General features: G+C 44.3%; 1 protein-coding gene across 6 annotated transcripts in view; it reads right to left on the minus strand.

Annotated features, from left to right (window-relative positions):
- MYO7A (myosin VIIA) overlaps nucleotides 1-23241 on the minus strand; it is a 97903-nt gene that overhangs the window by 59561 nt on the left and 15101 nt on the right. For all 6 annotated transcript variants that reach the window (XM_071432966.1, XM_071432962.1, XM_071432965.1 and 3 more), the window contains exon 2: nucleotides 19759-19816. In XM_071432966.1, coding sequence (XP_071289067.1) covers nucleotides 19759-19776 — 18 coding nt within the window. In that variant the 5' untranslated portion in view covers nucleotides 19777-19816. The remainder of the gene's footprint in view (nucleotides 1-19758; nucleotides 19817-23241) is intronic.

Below are 23241 nucleotides of genomic sequence, written 5' to 3' on the forward strand. Positions count from 1 at the left end.
GAGCAATCTAGTTGTCAGGTGAGTTTTCATTCATGTACCTGAGATTAATGCTGCGGACTTGTAGCCCCAGCTAACACCACATTCTTGGGGACCAGCTCCACTTGCACCTATTAAGCATGATGCAAATGTGGTATCTACCTTTTGAAGTCCTGAAAAACTGCTGGGAGAGGGAGAAGGGAAAACTAGGATGTATCACTTTGCATGTGCTCTGATATAACCCCCTTCCTGAGTATCCACTATCAACCATTTCTGTGGACAGAGCATATTTATAAGTTTGGTTTGGCCCAACAGCTGCTAAACAATGTTCGTCTCTGTGCTGGGCAGAGGCAACTGGAGATGTCACCATCCAAGTCATCCATTAAGACTTCCAAGAGACACAAACCTGTGAGTGCCACCAGGATGTAAGGTTACACTCAGGGATCCACACATGAAGAAACTACACACCAGGAATTCTGCCACCATTCTGTGGCAGACTTTACCCTTGGCAGCTGCTTGCTAGGTTTCCACTAGGATATCAACAAAGTCAAACTGCTTTCATGGAGCTCAGGATCCAGTCCTCAGCTTGGGTTTTCATTTCCTCAGAGGGTTGTGCTACAGCTCTAAGTATCTTTATCCAGCTCATAAAAATATAGTATTAATACATTTTTCTCATTAACTGTTTTATCCTTACATGTCATAACTTAGTTAAAAAGGCAAAAAAAATCACAACTAATGAAAGCAGTGTCAGGAACAGATACATTATAAATCCAATTATATTAATATTTATTTTTTAGCTCCTTTGATCCAAGACTCTCAAAGCATTTCAGAACATTCAGCACTGTTATCCTCTCTGCATCACTGGGCAAATTCATGCACACGGTGGGTAACCTGATCAAGGTGTCAGCAAGAGATGAGCCACGTTGCTCAGTTCCTGCTCAGCAGAAAACCTTTCCAACACCTTAGCAGCTCTGTAAAAATTGCACTTGATCAAAAATACAAGAATTGTAATGCCGTTTTAAAAAAAAAATCTCTAATATTGAATAGCTGTAAAAGCAGCCTGCTTCATATGGTGTATTACCACACAGCTGAGATAAAAGGCAGTCTGCCCTCCCCAAGGTAAATTGATACTCTGCTACCACTAAGACAACTTCTGTGCTTTGTCTGCCTAATGCACATAGTGCTCATCCCCTCAAACTGCTCTTTTTAAACCCATTAAAGTGCAGTTCTTAATACTGGTGAAAAAAGTCTTATGGGATGGGCTAAGCTGGTAAGCTCAGGAAGGTGAAGGGAGTTATAAAATAACATCACTTATTAAGAGTGCCAACCCATTTCCTTTCCTGACTTCAATCAATTTCATATAAACCCCATGGAAGTGAGTTACATTCCTTCTGCTGAAGCAATCACCCTCGGATCAGCCCCAAACCCAGCAGATGTATTGGGGATTTCAGGGCAAATCAGGGTGATTCATGCATTTACCAGCTGTGGCTTGTAAGTTGCATAACCTGCCTCGTGCCTACACTGGTGCAGTTTATTTCCCAAAATACATGACAGAGTACTGGAGAAGTGAGAATGCCACCAGACCCTTTAGGGTATCAACCTGGTCTGCCTCTTCCTCCTCAATGCAACCAGTGGCTTTTAATACCCTTCCAAACTAGAAAAATCTTCCAAATTGCTCTGGGGCAGACCCTCAGGACCTCACAAACAGGGCAGTGACAACCAAACCGTTTTGCAAGAGGAGGAAACACCACACAAGGATCCACACAATTCACGGAGAGGATCTTTAGGAGGAGCTTCCAAATGTGAAGAGCAAGAAGGTTGCACTGCAGGGGAGCTACAGTGCTTAGTGGGGGGGACAAAGGAGGAAGGTGAGAGAAGCTGGCGTAAGCAGTACAAGGATCCCACCAACAGCAAGACAGATTTCAAAGCAGTCTGAAAGTTTCCAGCCATGCTCAGGGCTTGGGACCCCCTCTCTTACCGCTAACATGGTCGTGGGCTTCAGGACCTGGTTGACATTGCGAAGCAGTGTCCATCTGCCCTGGTCTCTCTCCTGATCTTCCACCACCTCAGGGCATGGCTGCACAAAAACGACTTTCTTCTTCTTCAGCATCTCCAAAACTTTGCGGTGGTATTTGTCCCTCTCCCTGCTTTCTACGTGCACTCCACCATGAATGCCCGAATGCGGTGGCCGGTTTGCGCTAGCCCTGGGGCGCGACCATGCCTGCTGCTCACAGGACACCCTCTGACCTGATTCACAATATGGCTCTTGGTAAAGGTCTTCTCCTAGCAGGAAAATTTCCACACACCAGCCATGGTCCTCCCCTGGCCAGCTGACATGCTCACTGTATGTGACCAGCCCTGTGGGAATCTCAAAGCAAACTGTACAACTCTGCTTCTCTTCACTTAAATTCTTCCAGTCTCTCCAGCAAGGGATGATACTCGGTCAAGAACCTGAAGGACACTGCAACTATCCGTTCAGGAAAAACAACTGCAGGATTAACAGGAAACTTCTTCATTTCCCCAGGACTCCTCTCCGTTACCTTCCTTTCTTAGTGAAATAACTGTCTGCCAGCTTGAGGACTTTCAGCACAGGAACACTCTGGGATACTTATTAATCCACAAATGCAGTCAGTCCCCATGCAACACATGGCATTTAATTAACCTAATACCTTTACATACCAAATTAACCAAAGCGCAGTGGGAACTCAAAACCAGAGGCCATCTGCATTTTCTTTAAACTGATCGCCTTGAGTAGATCCATAGCAACTGAATTTTAAATAATTGAGTGGAAGGTGTTCAGCGCAGCACAGCCTCCGTGCCTATAGGTGAGAGGAGAGCCTGTGCTGTGGATGAAAATGGGCTCAATACAAGGAGCACGGAGATAATGAGGTTGCACAGACTCTACACCTGCCAGCTGCACAGACCCATTTCTGCAATCACTCCTTCTCTATAATGAGGACTGTTGGAGTAAGGACTAATCAGGACCACTGGCCAAACCAGAAGAGCACAAGGCATTTTACAGTCACCTTAGATTTGCTTTTTTCTTGTCCTGTATTAGATACACTTGAAATTTCTCATTTTCATCTAAGAAAGGCTTTTCTGGTCATTTGGAGAATTTCAGACCACTATAGCTTGGCCCCAGTTTAATCCATTACAATTTTGAGTCTAAAGCAGTGCCATTTATAGAGACCAGAGCAACTAGATAAAACAGTGCAGCTGCTAAGACATTCTCATTTACCACTGTTTTAATGCAAAACTCTACTAATGCCTTGATTCCATGGGGTTTTGAATCAATTTCTCCAAGAAGAGCAGGGCATGGGGACATGGTTTATTGGCAGGACTGGCAGCGTAAGGTTAATGGTTGGATTTGATGACCTTAGAGGTCTTTTCCAACCTTAATGATTCTGTGATTTTATATGCAAAGGAAGGCTTCACAGGTACCCTTCATGGGACACAGTCTCCGATGACAACAGCAGACGATGGGTACATTAAACTCAGAACGAGCTAGTTCTGCTCAGCCATGAGCAGCAGTGACAACAGTGAGGCAGCCCTTGCCCAAAGGGCAGGCAACCTTGAAGGTTTAAGCTCTATTACAAAGCCCTGGAACAATAAGGTTTGTAATTCTTGTAGCTGTCCTGGGAAATTAAGGAAGATATCATGTCTCACAGGTAAGAAGCCAGGTGAAGATTAATTAGATGGATGTCCACCAAAGAAGCAAGTAAAAATGTACATGAGGCATGATAGTAATGCAGGGAGAAGGGGACAGAGTGAATGCAGCAATCCCAGGGGAGATGTCTACCTCCAGCATGACCTGAACACACAGCGCTGTAAATGACTGCAGCTCTGCTCCCCTAGAAAGTGGAAGATAGATGTCAATTTAAAGCTGAAAAACAATGAGAGGATCCATGTGGAAGGAAAGACTGATTAAATATGTATAAAGGGACCCATAGGACAGGATCATCAGATTTGAGTGGGGTCCTACAGAGGCTCTTTATTCACCAGCATACCTCTTCTCACTGCTGTGCCACAGAAACTGGAGCAGTGTGGGAACAGCAGATCCAAGACAGCAGCTGGAGTATTTATCTCACCTTGCACTGGAGCAGACAATACCATCATTGCTCATACCCTGTACCATATTTCTGAGGCTCTGTATCCCAGTGTGCTGACAAAGAGCAAGCTAAGGTGCAGAGGACTGCAATGATTTGCCCTAGGTTATCCTTGGAATAGGATCCAAAGGACAGATGGGACCCTAGAGGGCTGAATCCTGCCTCTGCAGTCCTATTATATGAGTGTGCTTATTTTTCTCCTGGCACTGGGGTTACTGAAGATCTGTAATTTCACACATCACCACTATATTTTTTGCACTGTTCCTCTGCTAGCAGCAGATTTTCTGGGGACACTTAGGCAGAGTCACACAGTGTCAGGCAGAGACACCTGGCATTTGCAGTGAGGTCTGCCTGAATGACCCGAGCGTGCTGCCTCCTGGAAATGGGAAACCCCAGTCCTTGGAAGGGATGATCCAGCTTGGAAACCAGCCTCTCTTCTCCATGCATCAAGAGGCAGAGCAACAGCACTAAGCCTCCTATCAGCCTGCTTTCTCTGAGGGGATGTGCTATGCCTTATGTGGGAAACAAATAAACGCACTTAGTACAATAAGGGGAGGGCCACAGTGGAGGAAAATAAACCTTTAGCTGGCTGGCAGCCTGTCAGCAATGCCATCCGGTTTAGATTACAGCTCCCCAGGGTAACATTAGACCCTTCCCTGCAGAGACAGAAGTATGAGCCAGAAGAGTCATGCTGGACCCTGCTCTGATGATTTACTACACCTCTGCAGCAGCAGGCACAGCTGAGATCAAGGTCCTGCTGTGACACGCTTTGTGCATATTCAAAGTAAGGGGTAAATGTTTATCCTAAAGAATTGATGTGACACAGGCAATAAGTTCATGCTGCTGCTGAAGCCTGAGCTCCCATTAAGTGCTATTGCAGTAGCATGGACCTTACTGCTGGAGAAAGAAGGGAAATTTCACCTACAGGAAGCACCCTCACAGCAGGTGAAATGCCTAATTTAATGAAAGCTTGGGTTTCTTTGTCCCAGACTGTTTTGCAGTCCCAAAGAAAATGCATCAGACACTAACAGGGTGGAAGAAGTGTTCTTGAATCAATTATTTTGCAGCTAGCACTGAAAAGCTAAGTTATTCAGTGACAAAAGTTCAGGTACAACTCAACTAACCCAGTGTTCACCTCTCAGCAAGACATCCAGACCTTTGCTAGATGATCATCCCTTTCAAACAAAATATCCTAGCCTAGCCTAGCTTATACTACATTCAACAGGGGAAAAAAGAGGCACTTCTATGATCACCAAAGCAGGTAATTCAACTTGGTCAGATGATGCTGACCTAAAGGAGCATGTGAAGAGGACAGTTTGGAGCTACAAAACCACAGTAGATGTGTCCAAGGCTAGCTAAGGTGGATATGGAAAAATCAGTGGTTAGCAGAGGCTGTTTATGGACTCAGGCCAACAGTTACTCCTTGCAGCTCTAAAACTTGCTTTTCTAAAATAAGAAAGATGATACCCTGCAGAACGACTGTTGATGCACTGTGTGGGCCAAATATTATCTGTGGGCCGTACCTCTGACTACTGACATAAATCAACCTGTTTGTGCATTTGTGCAGTTGTTTGTTGGTTTTTTTCTTATGGAAACAGATACAATCACATATCCAGGTTTCCAGAGCTGAGTCCTCTACTCCCTTCCTGCTCATCTTTGAAGAAAATATCCTTAGTGCACATGACACCAGTGCAAACCCCAAATCCAAATTTCAGCGTGATTTAAAGAGCAGACTGAAATCCAAATGTACTGGTGCACTGCAGCTGATTATGCCAGTTAGGACATGCAGCAGTCACCTGAAGCCTTCAGGCAGTAGAATGGCTGTGCTCTACTAAAACCACCTATCATCACCTCTAGATATCACCTGTCTGATTCAGTTCAGCTCTCAATTACACAGGTGTGCCCTGCTCAGTTTAATGGAGCTCCTCCTGGATTCACAGCTGCATGACCCAAGGGGAGACCCAGGACTGCTCATTGCTATTCTTTGCACTCATCTTTAGTTGTGCATTTGCCACTATCATCAGGAAGAGGTAGAAAAGAGAGAAAAAGCTTGCATTTCTGCTTGATAACAAATGATAATGCAGAGAAGCACACATGCTGGTAACTGGTAATGCTAATAATATTCCTGTTTCAAAGAAGATTCCATTCACAATTTCTTGTAGCACATCAGGCACCAGCTGTCAGCCAAGGTAATGAGCTACACACAAAGGCTTCCTGAAGCAAGGGGAGAGATACAAGAGGAGTTGTTAAATAATTCAATAATTGATGCACTGCTTACTCACCCTGTAACTCCAATACTGACAGGAGTGAAAAAAACCACCCACAAATGTGGCACTCATACCAACATTTCCCCATTTGGTGTTGAGGGATAGTCAAAGGCTCTGGGAGCAAAAATTATAGATTTAGTCGGATTTACCAGGGTGCAACCTAGTGTGGTGTAATGAGGCTCAGCTCCCAGTGATGCTTGACCTCTTCCCTGGCTTTTGGCAAGGAGCTTGTTGTTGACTGTTTGGGACCTCTTGGCTCAGGAGAGGAGTTTAAGTATGCAGACAAACATGGAGATAGAAGATTTAATCCTCGACTCTTACGGCATTACAGCCACGGGTGAAGTGGAGAATCCGGCAATCCGTTGATGCTACAAGCAGATTAGGCTGTCCTCGGGTGTCACCCACCCAAAAGCCGTGCCAGAGCCCTGCCTATCAGGTCTCATACAAAAAGCTGATGGATGCTGCTTGGGATGTGATTGAAAAATCTGCTAAGATGCAGAAGTGGAACAGGAAATGAAGACTGAGCCTTTTAGCCTCATGACTGGGTCCTGTCCTAAATGCAAATGGATAAAATCCAAATGAAGACAACAGAGCAATCATAAGAAATCCAAATCTGGAAAACCGGATTGAGGGAAAATAAGAACAGGAGGAATCAGAAGGGGAGCACTTTAGGATGGTAGCACATAGTTCAGTACTGTTTGACCATGACATATTCCTTCAGGTCCTAGGAGTAAGAGGTTGCTGGGTACCACTCTGGGAACTTTCAGATCCACCCTAAACCTGCAAGGAACAGTCAACCCATACCCCCAGAGAACCAAGGGTGCAGCTGACTCTTTCTTTAGTTTGCAATAGCTGGCATGATCAAAACTCCTTGCCCTTACCCATCCAGAACGAAATACTTTGGATATTTTTCTTTATGTTTTCTGTAAGTTTTAGGAAGATGGTACTAAGGGAATGTCATCTCCTTCTCTAAGCATAGTTTGGGAGGGGTTCCAACAGGTCCCTAAGGTGGGATGATACCACTCAGCTATCTGTTCCCATCCCTGTGATGGTACCAAGCCCCGTAGTGCAGTAAATACACCTTAAGGATGAGATGCCACCAGAGGGTCCAGCTCGAGGAGTGCACCCATGGGAACCTTGTGAGGTTCAACAAGGCTGAGAGCAAGGTCCTGCACCCAGGCCAGGGGATAAAGGGATTGAGAGCAACACTGAGAGGACAGGATGGATGAGAAACTGGACATGCCCCAACAATGTGCACTGGCAGCCCAGAATTCCAACTGCATCCTGGGCTGCATCCCCAGCAGCGTGGCCAGCAGGCCAAGGAAGGGGGTTCTTTCCCCTCATCTCCATTCTGGTAAAACCCCACCTACTCTGGGGCCCCCAACATAGGAAGGACAGGGACCTGTTGGAGTGAGAACAGAGGAGGCCTGACAATGCTGAAAAGGCTGGAAAACCTCTGCTGTGGAGACAAACTGAGAGAGTTGGGATGTTCAGTCTGCAGAAGAGAAGGTTCCAGGAAGGCCTTAGAGCCTCTACATTACCTAAAGAAGATCCAAGAGGAAGCTGGAAAGGGACTTTTGACAAGGGCATGTAGTCATATGACAAGGGGGAATGGCTTCAAGTTGAAGTAGGGTTGATTTAGGCTACAAGAAAGCTGGGGACAAACTTTTTAGCAGGAAAAGGGGGTAATGGTTTTAAACTAAAAGAAGAGAGATTTATATTAGATGTTAGGAAGAAGTTAATTTACATTGAGGGTGGTGAAACACTGGTACAGATTGCCCAGAAAGGTGGTGGATGGTCCACCCCAGGAAGTTTTCAAGATCAGGTTGGACAGCACTTTGTGCCACTTGATCCAGTTGAAGATGTGTGTGCTTGTTGCAGGGGCTCTGGACTAGATCAGCCTTAAAGAATCTGTGATTTTTCCTTGGATTTGATCCCCAGTGGACCAGCTCCAGGCATTAACCCAATATTTTCAAGTGTTTCTGCAAAGTGTTTTGCTGGTTTAGTCCCTAACTCCCCAGGCAAAAAGCAAAGCCCCCTGTGCAGGAGCAGAGAGAGCAGCAAGAACACAGCGCTGGCAGCATGGCAGGGGAGTGGAGCTGCTGCCTGTGAGGTATCTGCTGTGGCAGCACTGAGCAGAGCTGATGGATGCTCTGCCACACTCAGAGATGAGCTTTATTCCCTGGATGAAGGCAGAGAACTGTTTGATTTGATTCATGAAAGCAGAATCCCAGCTGATGAGCATGAGAGCTGCAGAACTGTGTAACAGATGGAGGTAAATAGGTATGTCTACAAAACATTTTTCTGCCTCTGAGGCATACAGCCTTTTCAAGATCACAATGATTCATAGAAAGGATAGTTTGAATTACATTGTACAGTACTGATTAAGGGGGAAAATAATAAAAAAAGAAGATGATACACAGAAATGTAAATTGGAAAGGATATTTCTAATCCTGGCTCTTGCAGACTGTTCAAAGAAGCCTAAAAACAACCACATGAATTTAATTGTTTTGGCTGATTTTATTCCTTTGGAAACAAAGAATATTTTTCCACCATCTGTGATAAAAATATCTTTTGCTTTTCACACACAACCTGTCAAATTGTGTTTCAGAGTTTTAGCTTTATCTTGCATGCTGGGGGAAGATGCTTTCTGCTTAATTTCTTTACTTCAGGCTCTCCTTTGCTCCTCCCTGCATTTTCACCACCTCACTGAGACCTAGTCTGCAATTAGTTCTTGTGTACTACATAGATGTGGGACTTTTGTAAACTGCACAGCAATTCCTGCTTGAACAAAGATGCAGACTTAGTACAAATAAGTGCTTAATCGTACTGCAAATATATTATTTTCCTTTCCTATATAGTAGTAGTCCATACTTATGTAAATGCAATTTTCCTAGCAGAAATGTGTCTGTGCTAAGGGTCTGAATTAGCCAAAGTCACACTGATCTGTCTAGACAAACCCTACTACTTAAATATAATATCTAATATTAGGAAATATTCCTTCATTGCCACACCAGATCTGAGCAGATCTGCCCTTTCTGCACACCATCTATGCTTACCCACTGAGGGCTGTGATGATTACTGAGGAGACTGAGGGCTTCTGGAGGGAGGTTAGTTTGCAGCTCAGAGAGTAGCATCCTGAGGGAGTTTTTGATCTGACTGCAGAAAGGAGAAGCTGACTACTCCAGGGATGTGTTTGAAAAGCATCCCTGAGAAGAATGGAGGTCAGGAGAAAGCATAACTGAAAACAAACAAACCCTGCTTGACATGCTTGTGATGCAATTCAAAACATCTCAACATTGCTCTTTGCTCCTTAGGTGCCAGCTACAAAGGAGCAGAGATGCTGCAATACAAGTAGCATCCTTTCAAAAGGAGAAAAGACACTCCAAGATGTAAAAAACCTCGGTTTAAATCAGGAAAAAATTCTTGACAGTGAGGGTGGTGAGGCACTGGAAGAGGTTGCCCAGTGAAGGTGTGGCAGACCCAAACCCAGGAGTGTTGAAGGCCAGGTTGGGTGGGGCTTTGAGCAGCCTGATCCTGTGGAAGGTGTCCCTGTCCATTGCAGGGGATTGTAATGAGATGATCTTTGGGGTTCCTTCCAAGCCAAACCATTCTATGATATTATGATTCTATGAAAAAGTCTTGAAAACATGAAGCACATGGTTCTTTTTTCATAATAAAATAGAAAACAAAAGAATTCTGCGAGTACCTACCAGAACCCACAAAAATTTGTATTTCATTGCTTGCTGTATGGTTCTGAAGACCCCAGAGTTGCCTCATAGAAGATCACCTTGAAAAGGAAACTCAGAGCAATTTGCTAATTGCAACCACTTGCCTGGATTCTTCAATCCCTCTGCCTACAGTATTGGAAAAACGAACCAAAGTGCTGGTGGTGGGCCCCTCTGAAGGAGGAGGTGGACCAGCCGCAGAACTGCACAGAACAATACCAGCCCCATCTGCTGTAACTCTCTGGAATTACCAAATGCACCAGGAGACTTGTTTCTGATGATTTCTCCATGGGTTTTAATTAAACTTTGATGCTAATAGTATATGAAATTCCAGAAGGCTCTCGAATAATGGAGAGACCACAGAGGACAACCTGGCTCATTAAGGGTCTGAAGGGACCAGTTGGCAAGTTCAGCTAGACAAACCCTAGAGGCTGCAAACAGAGGTGGAGTTGAGTTTTTAGGCTAGCACAAGATGATAGAGATTGAGACAACCATCACTGGTCACATCACACCTGCAGTTGCCAGACCCAGCTGAGACAGTCGACTTGTTGGATCAGGACACACACAGATGGGCACTGTGGATGCCTTCAAACTGTGATCTTGGAACAGCTCTGCAGCTAATGGTTTAGAGCTTGTTGGGCACACACTGAAGAGACCTGGCCTTCAGAAAGTGACCATCAACCAGACATCAGTCCTTTTTACACACATGAACCCAGAAACCTGTTTCAAAATCCAAGTCTGGCCAAATAATCCCAGCCACTGCAAACAAAGCAATAGTTATAGCTTGGAAAATGAAGTTGGACCTATGTCTTACATGAAGTTTTTAAGGAATGGTGGCTGGTAAGATTGCCAGTTGGATAAGACTTTCATACAAGCATCCTGAACTCTAGTAGCTGTAAAATTGAAACCACAAAAGAAGTAAGCTCAGCATTTTGGCTCAGCAAATAATTCCTGTAGTTTTGGTAGTTCTTCTATTCCTCGTGGCTATGTTATTACATGGACAGTCCATTCTGCATGTGCTGCACAAGGGGGATATGGCCTCCAAAACCCATTTTGAGAAAGGTTTCATTACAAATAAGTTTTGTTAAATGTTACTCCTGGAACCAAAGTTTGGTTTGGCTAGGGGCTTTTCAGGGAGCCTAGCATGGCATAGAGGCTTGTTCAGAAACTGGCAACTAATGGGTACTCATGTGCATACCCAAATCATGTGAAGAGAAATTAATTCATGTGAGTAATACTCATCAATTTTATACTTGCTTTGAGAAACTCAGTAATTGCAATACAGCTTTAATTTTGAGGCTGCCAAGAGTATTATCATATAGATATATTAATTAAGCCTATGTTTCAGGAATTAGCTGACAATATCAGCATGGAAATACAGTTAATGCCCCCACTGCATTTTGCTGGAGGCAAATGTTGTTTCATTTCCAGCATCTATGCTATTGGAAAGACTTCCTGTTGGTCTCACACCTAATCTAGCAATTTTATGGGGTAAAGAGGCAGTAAAATGCCCTCACAAAGTGATTTGTAGATCATGAAAATGCAGTGTGTGACCTTAAGAGTCATTTGCCAGCAATGGTGCTGACAATAAAACGCCTGGCTGGGTGGTAGGGGATGCACATAAATTGCTCACATTGCATTTGCACAGGCTGCACAAAAGGCCCCTGAGTCACGGTGGGCAAATCACTGTCCCACACAGGTGTTTTTCCTAACCTTAAAACCAAGCATCATTTGGTTCTTTCCTCAGCACGCAGGATAAGCCAACCTCTTCTTCTCCTGGGCTCTGTTGAAGTGGCTCTGAGGAAAGGATGGAGGACATCTGCTTTTTGGTAGAAGAGCTGGGAGGGAGCAATACTACCAGGATGCAAGTGGCATTGCTTCAGGCAGGACAGGCAAATGGGTGTGCCCGGTTAAGGCACACCAAAGGACCATCTATGGAACCATCTTGCTTTCTCCAGTGGCCCATGAGGTTTCCTAGGGCAGAGCGGGACAGGTTGGATGAGATACTTCTTTAAAATACTCTTCTGGTCCAAAATAAAGGGGATATCAAACTCAGGGGTGGGAAGGCTCAGAAAATGGCCATGGAGGTGGATGAGAAGTAAGGACATTGTACAAGTGCTTGGAAGGGAGATGCACTAGGGACTGCTAACTAAATAAGTCACATCAGGCTTGGGAACTAACCAAGCTGAAAAGACAGAGGTGAAGGCCAGGAAATTAGCTGAAGGCTAGGAAAATATTTTGGGGAAATAACAGTGTATGCTTACTAGTCCCCTGGTGTTCAGCTACAGTCATTTTGGATACAGAATGCCAAGTGGGACAGACCTGGGTCTGAACAAATCTGAACATTTGATATATATTCCCAACTTCAGCCCACTCTAACTCTTTTAAGAATTTTATAATTGTTTCTATTCAGGAACAGAAGTTCTTATAATTTACAGCTGGTGAAGTTTTCGCCTTTCACAAAAATTGCCTTAAGGAGGATGAAATCCTTGTAAACTTTTAAGACTGACCTTTGCCCAGTGCAAGAAAGCAGTTGGTTTTCTTTGCCAAAGTCACCTCCCTTGTGCCACCTCCCAGACAGGGCTGATTTGTGAAGCAGAGAAGAAAAGGACTGATCCACCATCATATCACCTTCCCATGTTTGTAAAACTTATCCATGTGGGTATGGCCAACAGGGAAAGGACAATTCCCTTACATTGCAACACGGATGCACAACCCCTGCACAGGCTGGGCAGTACTGCTGACCACTAGAGCAAAATCTGTAAATATATCCAGGAGTAGCAAAATGGAAATGCTAAAGTATCAGAATACAAATTCCTAAATCCCAGTCCACACTTACTCATCTCATTCCTCCATTGTCGAAAGCTCCAGCAGAAGTATCTAAAGTGGCAGCTGGCTCTCTGGCCTGTCTCAGGTTATTTCCCTCCCACTACTGAATTTTCTTTGTTCTTCAATAGATTTTGAATTATTTTTCAGAAGTCTCCTTATATGAATTCAAGCAAACATCTAAATTATCTTACTATTTTGGCTATATTTATGAACCAACCAAAATAGATTTACTCTTCAAAAATTCTCACTATAAATTTTCCTTAGAGATTACAATTTCACCAAAACCTGTAATGCAACAGGAAAAACAAAGCCTTTAGGGAAAACACTTGCATTTCGCTAAAGTCTGACATGGAGAGTATAATTTTGATGTTCTTATTGGAATTCCGTCTCCAAATTCAGCTTTTAATTTCAATGGAACTATTTTATTTATTGACCAGGAAATGACATCCTGACAGATATTCTCTATACCCCCATCTCAACTTTCTCCCAAGAAAGAAACGCCATATTTCGATTTGTGCTATTTGAAAAGGCCTGTTATTGCTTTTTCTCCCCTGGGCCGCAGGAGATGTGCTCAGCCTCTTGAACCTGATTGCAAAAGCCAGAGATAAGTGGGTTTCTTTAGGAAAATTGCTGTCAAGTCTACTCTGTGCTAGCAAATCATGGTGTGTCTTGAAAAGGGAATGAATTTTACACCATAAGAGCCAAATCTTTCAGTGGTGTACATCAGAGTAATTCCACAGAAGTGTCTGTAACCCCAAATCCACGAAATGTTGAGGGTTCCCTTTTTAATTCCTTGCTGTCAAATGTTTTCCAATCTTGCAAGAGGAATTTGATGAAGAGGAAGGTTGCCTCGAACAGGGAGAGACACCAGCCTGCTACACAGCCTTTTGTACAGGAGAAGACAGCAAGCATGGTCCCACTGAGGATGTCACATCACAAACACTCCTTACAGCAGACATGTCTCCTTAAATGTCTACCTTTTACTCAAATCCCTCCAACTGTCAGTCCCTATATATCCCACCTGAGAACCGACCTGAGTAAAAAGAACTGTAAAAAAAAAATCATAACTTACATAAAAGATTTTTAAAAGTACATGTGAATGATATGATTTTTGTGACATTATGGACAAGATTGTCCAGATAACAGCTGTCTCACTCATCTGGGACAGAGTGGAGGGCAGACAGAGGCAGGTGGGTATGAGGGCAGGGGGATGGGATGGGATGGGAGGGGATGGGATGGGATGGGATGGGATGGGACATCCCATCCTTTGCTCTGCTGCTTTCACAGCTGGGATGAAGATGCTTCCTCCCATTAAGAACAGTAATCAGAGGCTCCACAGCTGGATGACCAAGGGAAATCAAAACTTGTGTTGATCCTTAGCAGCAGGATAAGATGTAGACTGGATGAGAGGGAAGGATTTCTGATCTCCCTCCCAAACCTCACTCCTGAAAAAAGGGATTTCTGATCTCCCTCCCCAAACCTCCCTCCTGAAAAAAGGTACTGCCAGCTGGTGCAGTATGGCCAGGTGAGGTCCAAGATTCAAAACAGGATTTTTTTTTTTTTTACAGAAAACATGTTAATACAGTGAGAATTCTTCAGGGTCAGGTTATAGAATCATTAAGGTTGGACAGGACCCTTAAGATCATCAACTCCAATCGTTAACCTTACACTCTAAAACATGTTCCCATCATCCCAGTGGGGGGATGATGACCCCACCACTGTCCTGGGCAGCCTATTCCAGTGCTTATGGTGAGGGAATTTTTTCCTAATATCCAATCTCCAGTCCCCTGGTACAACTTGAGGCTATGATGTGTTGGAGGGTTTAAGAGAAAGGCACAGTTTAAGGAGCTGAATTCCTCTCTTCTTGCTCCAGATGACAGGTCTCAGCAAGTTAAATGCATCTTTGAGGACTTTGACAATCATGGAGAAGTTACCATCAAGTAAGACAAGATGATATATGAGCTATTCTGCAAGAGCTTTCCCTGGGGAAACATGCGGCCCCAAGACTGGGTCAAGGTAAAATTTATTATTGAGTACTTTGAAGTTTCCTATACCCTCAAATGAATATCCCATTGGCTGGGTATTTTGTTACTGCCTCTTAAAAAAGCAATACTAAACTCAGCTGCACGTACAATAACTCTCACTCCAAGCCTTCTCTGTATAATTCAAATAGATGAAGGTTTCAGTGCATACACTTCAGGGAAGCTGGATCCTGGGGGTTTGCCTGAGGAATCAAGAAGTGGGAATGAGTGCCTTTCAGACAGGCTCTCTCAGAAGGTATCTCCATGCCAGGGCTGAGATTGCTTGCTCTACCTTTATTTGACATCACACAATTTATATTCCACAGCCATAGCGCCGCAAGAACATCTCCCCAGCCTGCAGCTTCATTTTCAGCACACAGCAACCCCAGCACTTTAATTGTCCCATAAACGTGATGGAAAGGATTTGATGCAAAGAGCTGTTAAAATGCCAAATGTCTTGAGCACTGCAACTAATGAATGGCTCCCAACGATTCATGTTTCAATCTATATGCAAATGTGCCCTTTGGTTGGCTTGTGCTGGACTTTTCACTGCTGCATTACAGCTATCCAGGGAAGCCTCAGACTCATAGATCAGACAGATACAAGGCATAAATGGGAGAAGACTTAAATTATTCAGTGTTTATGAGAAAGAGAATCCAAACAGCAGAATTACACTTTGCTTTTTATAATAACATGATTACAGATGAGCCCCAAGCAGACCTACAAAATCATTGTTTTTCTCCCCCACCCCTTCCTCCTTGCTAGCAAAATACACAGCACAATAAATCACTTGGCAAAGCTGAATGTGTGCTCAAAACAGTGTATGTCAGCTCCAGGTAAAGCCAGTGCTCACACAGCGCAAGTGGAAGATGTCTGTGAAAGATTTCAAAATCTGGTCTCTGCTATTCTTACCCCCAGCACAGGAAAACATCTCCTGGAGCATCTGGCAGTCACATCTATTTCTGCTCATTTACAAACTGCACAAATCTCCTTCACCTGCATTGCAATGTGCAATTCTGGTCTTAACAAGAAGAAATTAAGCTGGAATACTGAAGAAAGGGCTGCTGCCATCAGTGGTGGACTGAAGAGTTTGTTTTAAAAGGCTGAGGGAAAAAGGTTTTGTAGGATTTTGGTCAATTCCAAGGGTACAAAAGTAAACTGTAACTCTGTACACAAACACTGAGAAATGGGAAAAAGGAGAAAGGACAATTTTATCCAAAGGCCATTCCTGACACGAGAGCAGGAAGCCACAAATATCCTCCAAAACTAGAAATATGAAGATATTAAGGATCATCTTGTTCATGTAGGCCTTGTGGGGTTTAAAGCTGAAGCTGTTCTGCAGACTTTATATTCAAAGAAATGCCAGAGGTATCACAGGAATTGAAGAGTGAGTAGGAGCAAGGAAACTGTGAGACTTTGGCATCGCCCCCAAGAGTCACCTCCCTAGCAGCTCTGACAAGCCAGGAGAGCAGAGCTGAAGTCTCTGACCAAGCCTTGGCTCCTGCAAAGTTTCAAAATAGTTGGAACAACTTCCTTGTTTTGCTGTTGAACTAAAAAGAACTTTATAGTGTGAGGCATCCACTGTGCTTGATCCCTCAGGACCTTAATATCTGGCTGAACTTTGGTTTCCTTTATCTGCTTGGATTAGGTCTCCACTGTTTCTCTTAGCTCTTATTTCCACTCCTCCCCCTCTAATTGCAGGAGCAGGTTAGGGGGACACTAAGAATGGGAGAAATTCTGCAACAGCAGCAGTGCTCTTCATGTGGTCTGGACACAGTCAGGTGCCTAGAGTAACACAGATACAGTAATCTGAAAAGTCTAGCTTAATGGATGAGATTAGCAGGATCACAGAATATCCTGCATAAGGATCATCCAGTCAAACTCCTGATGCAAAACTCAGTCCTCCACAAAATACTTAGATTTTGCAGCATGTTTTATTCCCCAGCAGATAAATGGGTTTGATTTCTGTTGGGCTGGCCCAGACACAGCAAATTTGCAGCACTTTGATTTTAAGAGTTGGCTATGGGAGTGTTGCCTACAAGAGTGAGAAGAAGGAGCTGGCAACAAGAGCCATGCAGCAAGCAGCAGCCTGTTGCCATTTGCCACCAGGAGAGCCCTTTTCCAAGCCAGGCTGTGGGCAGGACCACCACACCCTCCCTGTCTCCAGTCCAGCTCCAAAAACATCTCTACATTAAGTTACAGAGGGAATGTGCATGAATGAGCTGCTGCTGTGCTGTGGAGCCAAACTAACTTGTCAGGCTGCCAAGGCAGGAATTCAGGCAGCCCTCCTTTTCCATCTTCCCTTTCTTTGTGCATAGAAATGGACTTGCCACTAGTAATTTGCTAGTGACTAAAGCTGATAAGTTTGGCTCCCTGCAAGCCCCTGCTGGGGAACAATATTGGCTTTTCTTTTGGATTACTGGGTGGAAGATACAGGGCAGGCAGAAAGCTCTGTGTGCTTTCTCCTCCTCACTGGAGCTGTGCGCTGCCCTCGCTGCTCAGTTCTCCCTAAGGGAGCTCCTGGTATGAATTGTTCTGATGAGAGAATGGAAGAGAAACAGCATCACAGGCTCATCTTCAAAATTCCTAGATTTATAGCTGGGTGGAAACCAAGCAGTAAGGGCCAAATGCTCTGTGCTTATCTATGCCAGGTGACGATTTGGGGTTTTGTTTGACCTTGCTGGAGAAAGTTTTCAGGGGAAAAGGGGTAGGATGGCAGGACTGAAAGCATGTTGTGCATATTCAAGAATGAGGAAAAAAAAAAAAGACAAAGAGAAAGCTCCTTGGAAAGTAAGGAAAGTAATACAGGTCATGAACCACATAGATGTATGTCCAAAATCTTACAGCAAAACTGAAGGAGGCAAAATAGGAATATTGCTGCTATTTGTAATTAAGCATCACATAAAGAGCAGTATTTAGGGCAATAGAGAGCAAAGTGTTTCCTGCGTGACTCAGAAAGGACCTTTTGATGGGACACAAACTGATGTGATTTCACAAAGGCCTGTACCTGCTAACAACTGGGTAATCTTACTTCATTATGGAGGGGTCCTTGGTCACCTTATCCATGCTGTAGAGATGTTTGCAGTAAGCAATAAATTCAACCCAAACCTATTTCTCTGATATTTCTGAGCAACTGCCTGGCATCTGAACACAGAGGGAGAGTGCCCAGAATTATACAGAAGTATGCTGCAGCCTTGCCTAGACAAGACACTTTGTTTTTAGATAATGAGCAAGGTGCTCAATTTTGATTAAAGCTCCGCAAAGGGTGAATTCAGACTGGTACAGAAGACTATGATCCAGCAGCTGAACCACAGAGGGGTAAACCCCAGAGAGAGACAAGACAGGCAGCCTGGAGTGATACCATCCTAGACAGAGTTGTAACAGGGTATTTCTCAACTGCTATGCTGACCTTTTTGCCTAATTTGTTTTAATTTCCACACCCATTTTCCTTGGCACCACTAACTGCATCAGCCAGTTTGTGCACGGGGCCAACGCCTTGGAGCCTTTGGAAGGAGGACCAAGCTTCTACACACCCCTACCAAAGTACAGCCTGTTTTTGTTGGGCTCAGGTTGCAGCAGGTTGGGGAAATGCTATAAAACGCATTTCAGTTGTTCCACAAGATCTCTGGTATTCCTTCCACTCAAAGCTATCTTCAGCACTTTGTGTCACTGCTGTAAACTGAAGCTATGTGAGTTCCTTCAAAGGTCCAGTGCTTTCTGCTGGACAAAAGCAAATTTACCAAGCAAGACAAAGAATTCAATCAAAATTCTTGGGTAGATTTGCTCCATTGAATCAATGTTTGACTGTGTTGACAAATGCACTCGAGTCTCTGCAGCCCCAACCCAGGATACATGGTGGGACTGTCAGTCCTCCCCAGGTGAGACACGGGAATGAGAAGCTAAGAGTGAGACATGTTAACCCCAGACAAAGGGAAAACACTACAATATGAAGCCCTAAATTATTGCAGAATCTACATGAGATCTGCTACACAACTTAATTCTTCAATTGATAGAATCACAGAATGGTTTGGGTCTGAAGGGACTTCAAGGATCTTCTTGTTCCAAACCCCCTGCCATGGGCAGGGACACCTTCCACTAGACCAGACTGCTCAAAGCCCCATCCAACCTTCCTTTGAACACTTCCAGGGATGGGGCAGCTTCTCTGGGCAACCTGTGCCAGTGCCTCTCCACTCTCACAGAAAAGAATTTCTTCATAATATTTCATCTAAGCCTGTCATCTCTTAGTTTAAAAGGACTTCCCTGGTCCCATCACTGCTGGCCAATATAAAAGTTGCTCTTCTTTATTACAAGCTCCCTTTAGGTACTGCAAGGTGATATAAGGTCTTTCTGGAGCCTTCTCCTTCTCAACCCCAACTCTCTCAGACTGTCTTCATATCAGAGGTGCTCCATCCTTCAATTTCTTTTAAATGTGCAAAAAGACTCTATTTCTAAACAACCAAAGGAGAATTGTTCCTGGAAACTGAAAATCAGTTTTTGACTAGATCCTATTTTAAGTCAGGCAGTAAGTTGTTTTATTGTCGTGCATGTCCAGGATTCACATGCAGCTTTTGGGCCATCCCAGATGAGAAAATAGAAGTGGAACATTGTACGAGGTTAATCTGGACTACACACACAGAGTAATGATTTCCTCTAAGCCAATCAAGGATTAAGGCTAATGAGTATCTCTGCATCTTGTAACAGTCCTTTTAGGGAAATAAGAAAGGACAAAAATAACCTGACTTGACCCATTCCCTCCAAAAATATATTTTTATTAGTGCCTGTGGTGATGGAGTAAAACTAGAGAAGTTGAAGACTGGAATGATTCACTTACCTGTCGTAGAATGACCATGGTTCCTGTATAAACACATCAGCAATCACCAGGAAAGGACCTAAATCAAAAGAAGTCAGCAATTAATGACTCTCCCCTGACTCAAGAGACCCAGCTTGTGGACTGTCCCAGCCCTACAGCACTTCCACAGCCCTAGGTGTGGAAGAAAGCTGGTAGCACTGAAACTCCCAATGCTTTCGTAATATTAATTCCAGACGGTGAGAGACAATCCTCTAAATACATCCAGATTAATGCTGGCACCATGGTGAATGAGACTGGGACTGCAGGTCACTTATGCAAGTAATATTTTGTAAACTGAGTCCTAGAAAGTTATCCAAGGATTAACCCAGCAAACACACTGATACTGATTTATTACATGTGTCTTTGGATCCTGTGGTATGAACTAAAGCATGTGGAGGCGGGGAGTACTGTCCTTAACATGTGACATGGCTGGATGAGTTTTCATCTTTCCATCCAACCTGCTTTCAAGAGAGGAAAGAAAATATCATGTCCCCTAGCACAGCCTGAAACTAAGACCTGGATTGGATGGAGTATTTCCACTCTCTGCTCCAGCTGTTGTGCAAATTGTATCTTTGTGGGATTTACATGGGAAAGTCCCATGCTGCTCCTGAGTTTGTGCTTGCTGCTCTAGTACCATTTCACGGCTCCCAAAATTAAGTGTGGTGGGGTGTTGGATTTGGATAAATGAAAAATGCTTTCAAAGAATTGAATATCTGCAGCTTTTAATCTCTGAGTCATCCTTGCTACATGGCAATCAATAATAGTTGTATTTATGGTGTGGAACGTTTTCCAGCATAGTAAAAATACTCATTCCTTAAAAAGCAGGGGGAAAGGCACTCGATCTCAGAGACACAATTCCCACAGGACACTGGACATTGAAGGCTGATGAAGGATAATCTTGCAGGACACAAGATATTTCCATTCACAGAGGCAAAATAATCTGGACTCATCATAAAAACTTAAGTACTGTGTTTCAAGTTTTAGACATAATTTTCATTTTTATGCTCCCCCCCCTAAAAAGCAAACATTTCTCAGGAGGATGGGAGGGAGAAGTCCTTCCACCCTCCCCACAACTGTCTCCAAGTGGGATGTCCCAAAGAGATAGACTCAGTCTCACAAAAAAAGGTACAATAATGTCCCATGCCAGTGTCTCTACACACTTTCCTCATGGCAAGGAGAGTGATCTCTCTTCCCCACCAGCAGCAACTGCTTGCATTCCATTCAGCAAGGTACAAACTTGGCCTTTGGTGCTGATCCTGCTGGCTGAATTTCCTGTAGCCTCTCAGGTGCAGTGGGAAACAGGTGTTCCCATCCCAGCTAGAAAGGCAGGATTTATCTCCATTAGCTCCTGCAGAGACTGTAAAGGCCCAACAGAATTTCCAGTTGTTCCCTTTTCCTCACCAGGCTGCCTGCACCACCTCTACATTTTCACAGACCACACATACAAAGTAGATAACTACCCCACTGAAATTTGTAGGCTTTTGCCATCCAAGTGCCTTCAACCACCTTAATGAAAACATCCATCTGCTAAAACCATCTACAGGATCCACAAACACTCTGCATTGCCTGGGAAAGGAACTGGTGTCCCAAGAGCAGCCAAGGCATCACTGTTTTTTTAGGAAATACTCACTAGGCAAACTTTGGCCACAGGCCATATTTAATGAATTAATTTTGCTTTTCCTAGAAGGTAGATGAATGGTGGAAAATCACGTACACACTTTAATAACTGAAAGGCTGTCAGGCACTTTTCCTAATTTTAAGATTGAACCTTCTCTGTAGCACTTTAAATGATTACTCTTCTCTTTAATTCACATGGATTGAAAATAACTTTCTAACCCAGCCAAGTAGTGAGCCCTGAGGCAGACTGCCTAGGGATGCTGAAGAGTCTGTTCCACTGGGAATAGTCAGTGAAATCATAGCCAGGCCCAGAGCAGGCACTGTGGGAGGTTCTTCAGAGGTCTGTACATGATGATCATGTTGAACTCTGGAGCAGGCAGCTGGACAGCAGTTGGAGTTCCCTGGCTGAAGGACATCTGCTATGGACAAGTCATCTAGTAGTTCCTTTCCTCCCTTTTCCTCTCTGAAAAACAGAGATCTCACCCACCAAGGGAGCTCCTAAATACCCCAGACATAAACTTTATGCTAATCAGCCAAGTGACCATAAACTTTATGCTAATCAGCCAATGTGGACACCCAGTGGGGTGAGCTGGCCCCACTGGGTGTCCACATTGCAAAAACCATGCATGGGACATCTATTCCAACAGGTTGGGCTAAAGCCACAAGTTCACACCTCAGAACTGCTCCTTCAGTTTCTGCCCTGCTGCTGCTGAAGCACAGTATTTTTCCATGGTTATCTGGGTTCCCAGCATTAAAACAACCCGGTGTGTTGGCATCCTGCTTAGCCTGGCCTGTGGTGATGCTGAATAATCTTCCAAAACTTGTGCCAGGTTTGGAAGAGTATTTACATACCAAATCCACTCTGATTTTAAACAGGACCCTGGTACCCTGAATCTTTTGTGGGTTATTTTTATTTTCTGAAGGTGTAGCCTCAGCTTAATCTTGTTCAGTGCATTCTGTCCCTCCATGATGCCTTTGCAAGAGAGGTTGTAGACAAGAGACAGTCAGCTTTCTCTACGGCTTGCTCAGCAGGGAACACCCCAAAGGGGAAGGGGCAGACTCCCCTGCCTGCTCTTCCCACAGGGATCCGTAAGAAGGATTGGGCTTGTCTGAGCACCAGAGAGATCAGGGGCCTACTAATTCAGGAGGGCCCTGGTGGAACAAAACAGCCATCTGGACCCTCTGACCCTTGCTGGCAGGTGAGTACAGCACTTCAATCTCAATCCTGGGAGAAGCTCTACAGATGGTCTGGGAAATGAGCTGGGCTAAAAAAACATACCCAGCACCTCTCCCAAATCACTCGTATGTAACACAAGGGCACAGAGACAACCCTCTGGAAAGTGTATTTTTTGTAAACATTTTGCAGCTTTCTGGCCATCACTGGTCGAGCATCATCTGAACTGAGCATCTGAGGGAGGCAGTGGGGGGAGGCTGAAGGGGCTTTAAACTACATCTGGATGCAGAGTGATGTGTGACACAGAACTATACATGCCACTTGCTTGCAAGCTGTGGTCAACAGAAGCCAAGGAGTGCTTCAGTAAGAGGTCTGCACCACAGTGATCTCCACTGTGGCTTTCCTGGTTCTGAAGAGATCCTCAATACAAAAGGAACCCGACAGAGTTTGACTCTGGAGGGAGGAAGTCTGAGGAACCTGGACAAAGCCATTGTCCTGCAATTGCAAAGAAGGGGGTTGCTACTCTAATCTCTTTAACTGGCACTTCTGTGCCCCTTCTTGGCACTTCAGCACTGCAGTCCAACCACATGACTGGCCATACTTCCTGGGGGATCACTCCACTGTGCTAATCCTCCAGAGCACATGCTTATTAAGCATTGGTCAGAAGAAATTCA

The sequence above is a fragment of the Agelaius tricolor genome, unplaced genomic scaffold (assembly GCF_023055355.1).
Source record: "Agelaius tricolor isolate 1412-34295 unplaced genomic scaffold, bAgeTri1.0.p SCAF_9, whole genome shotgun sequence".
Taxonomy (NCBI): Eukaryota; Metazoa; Chordata; class Aves; order Passeriformes; family Icteridae; genus Agelaius; species Agelaius tricolor.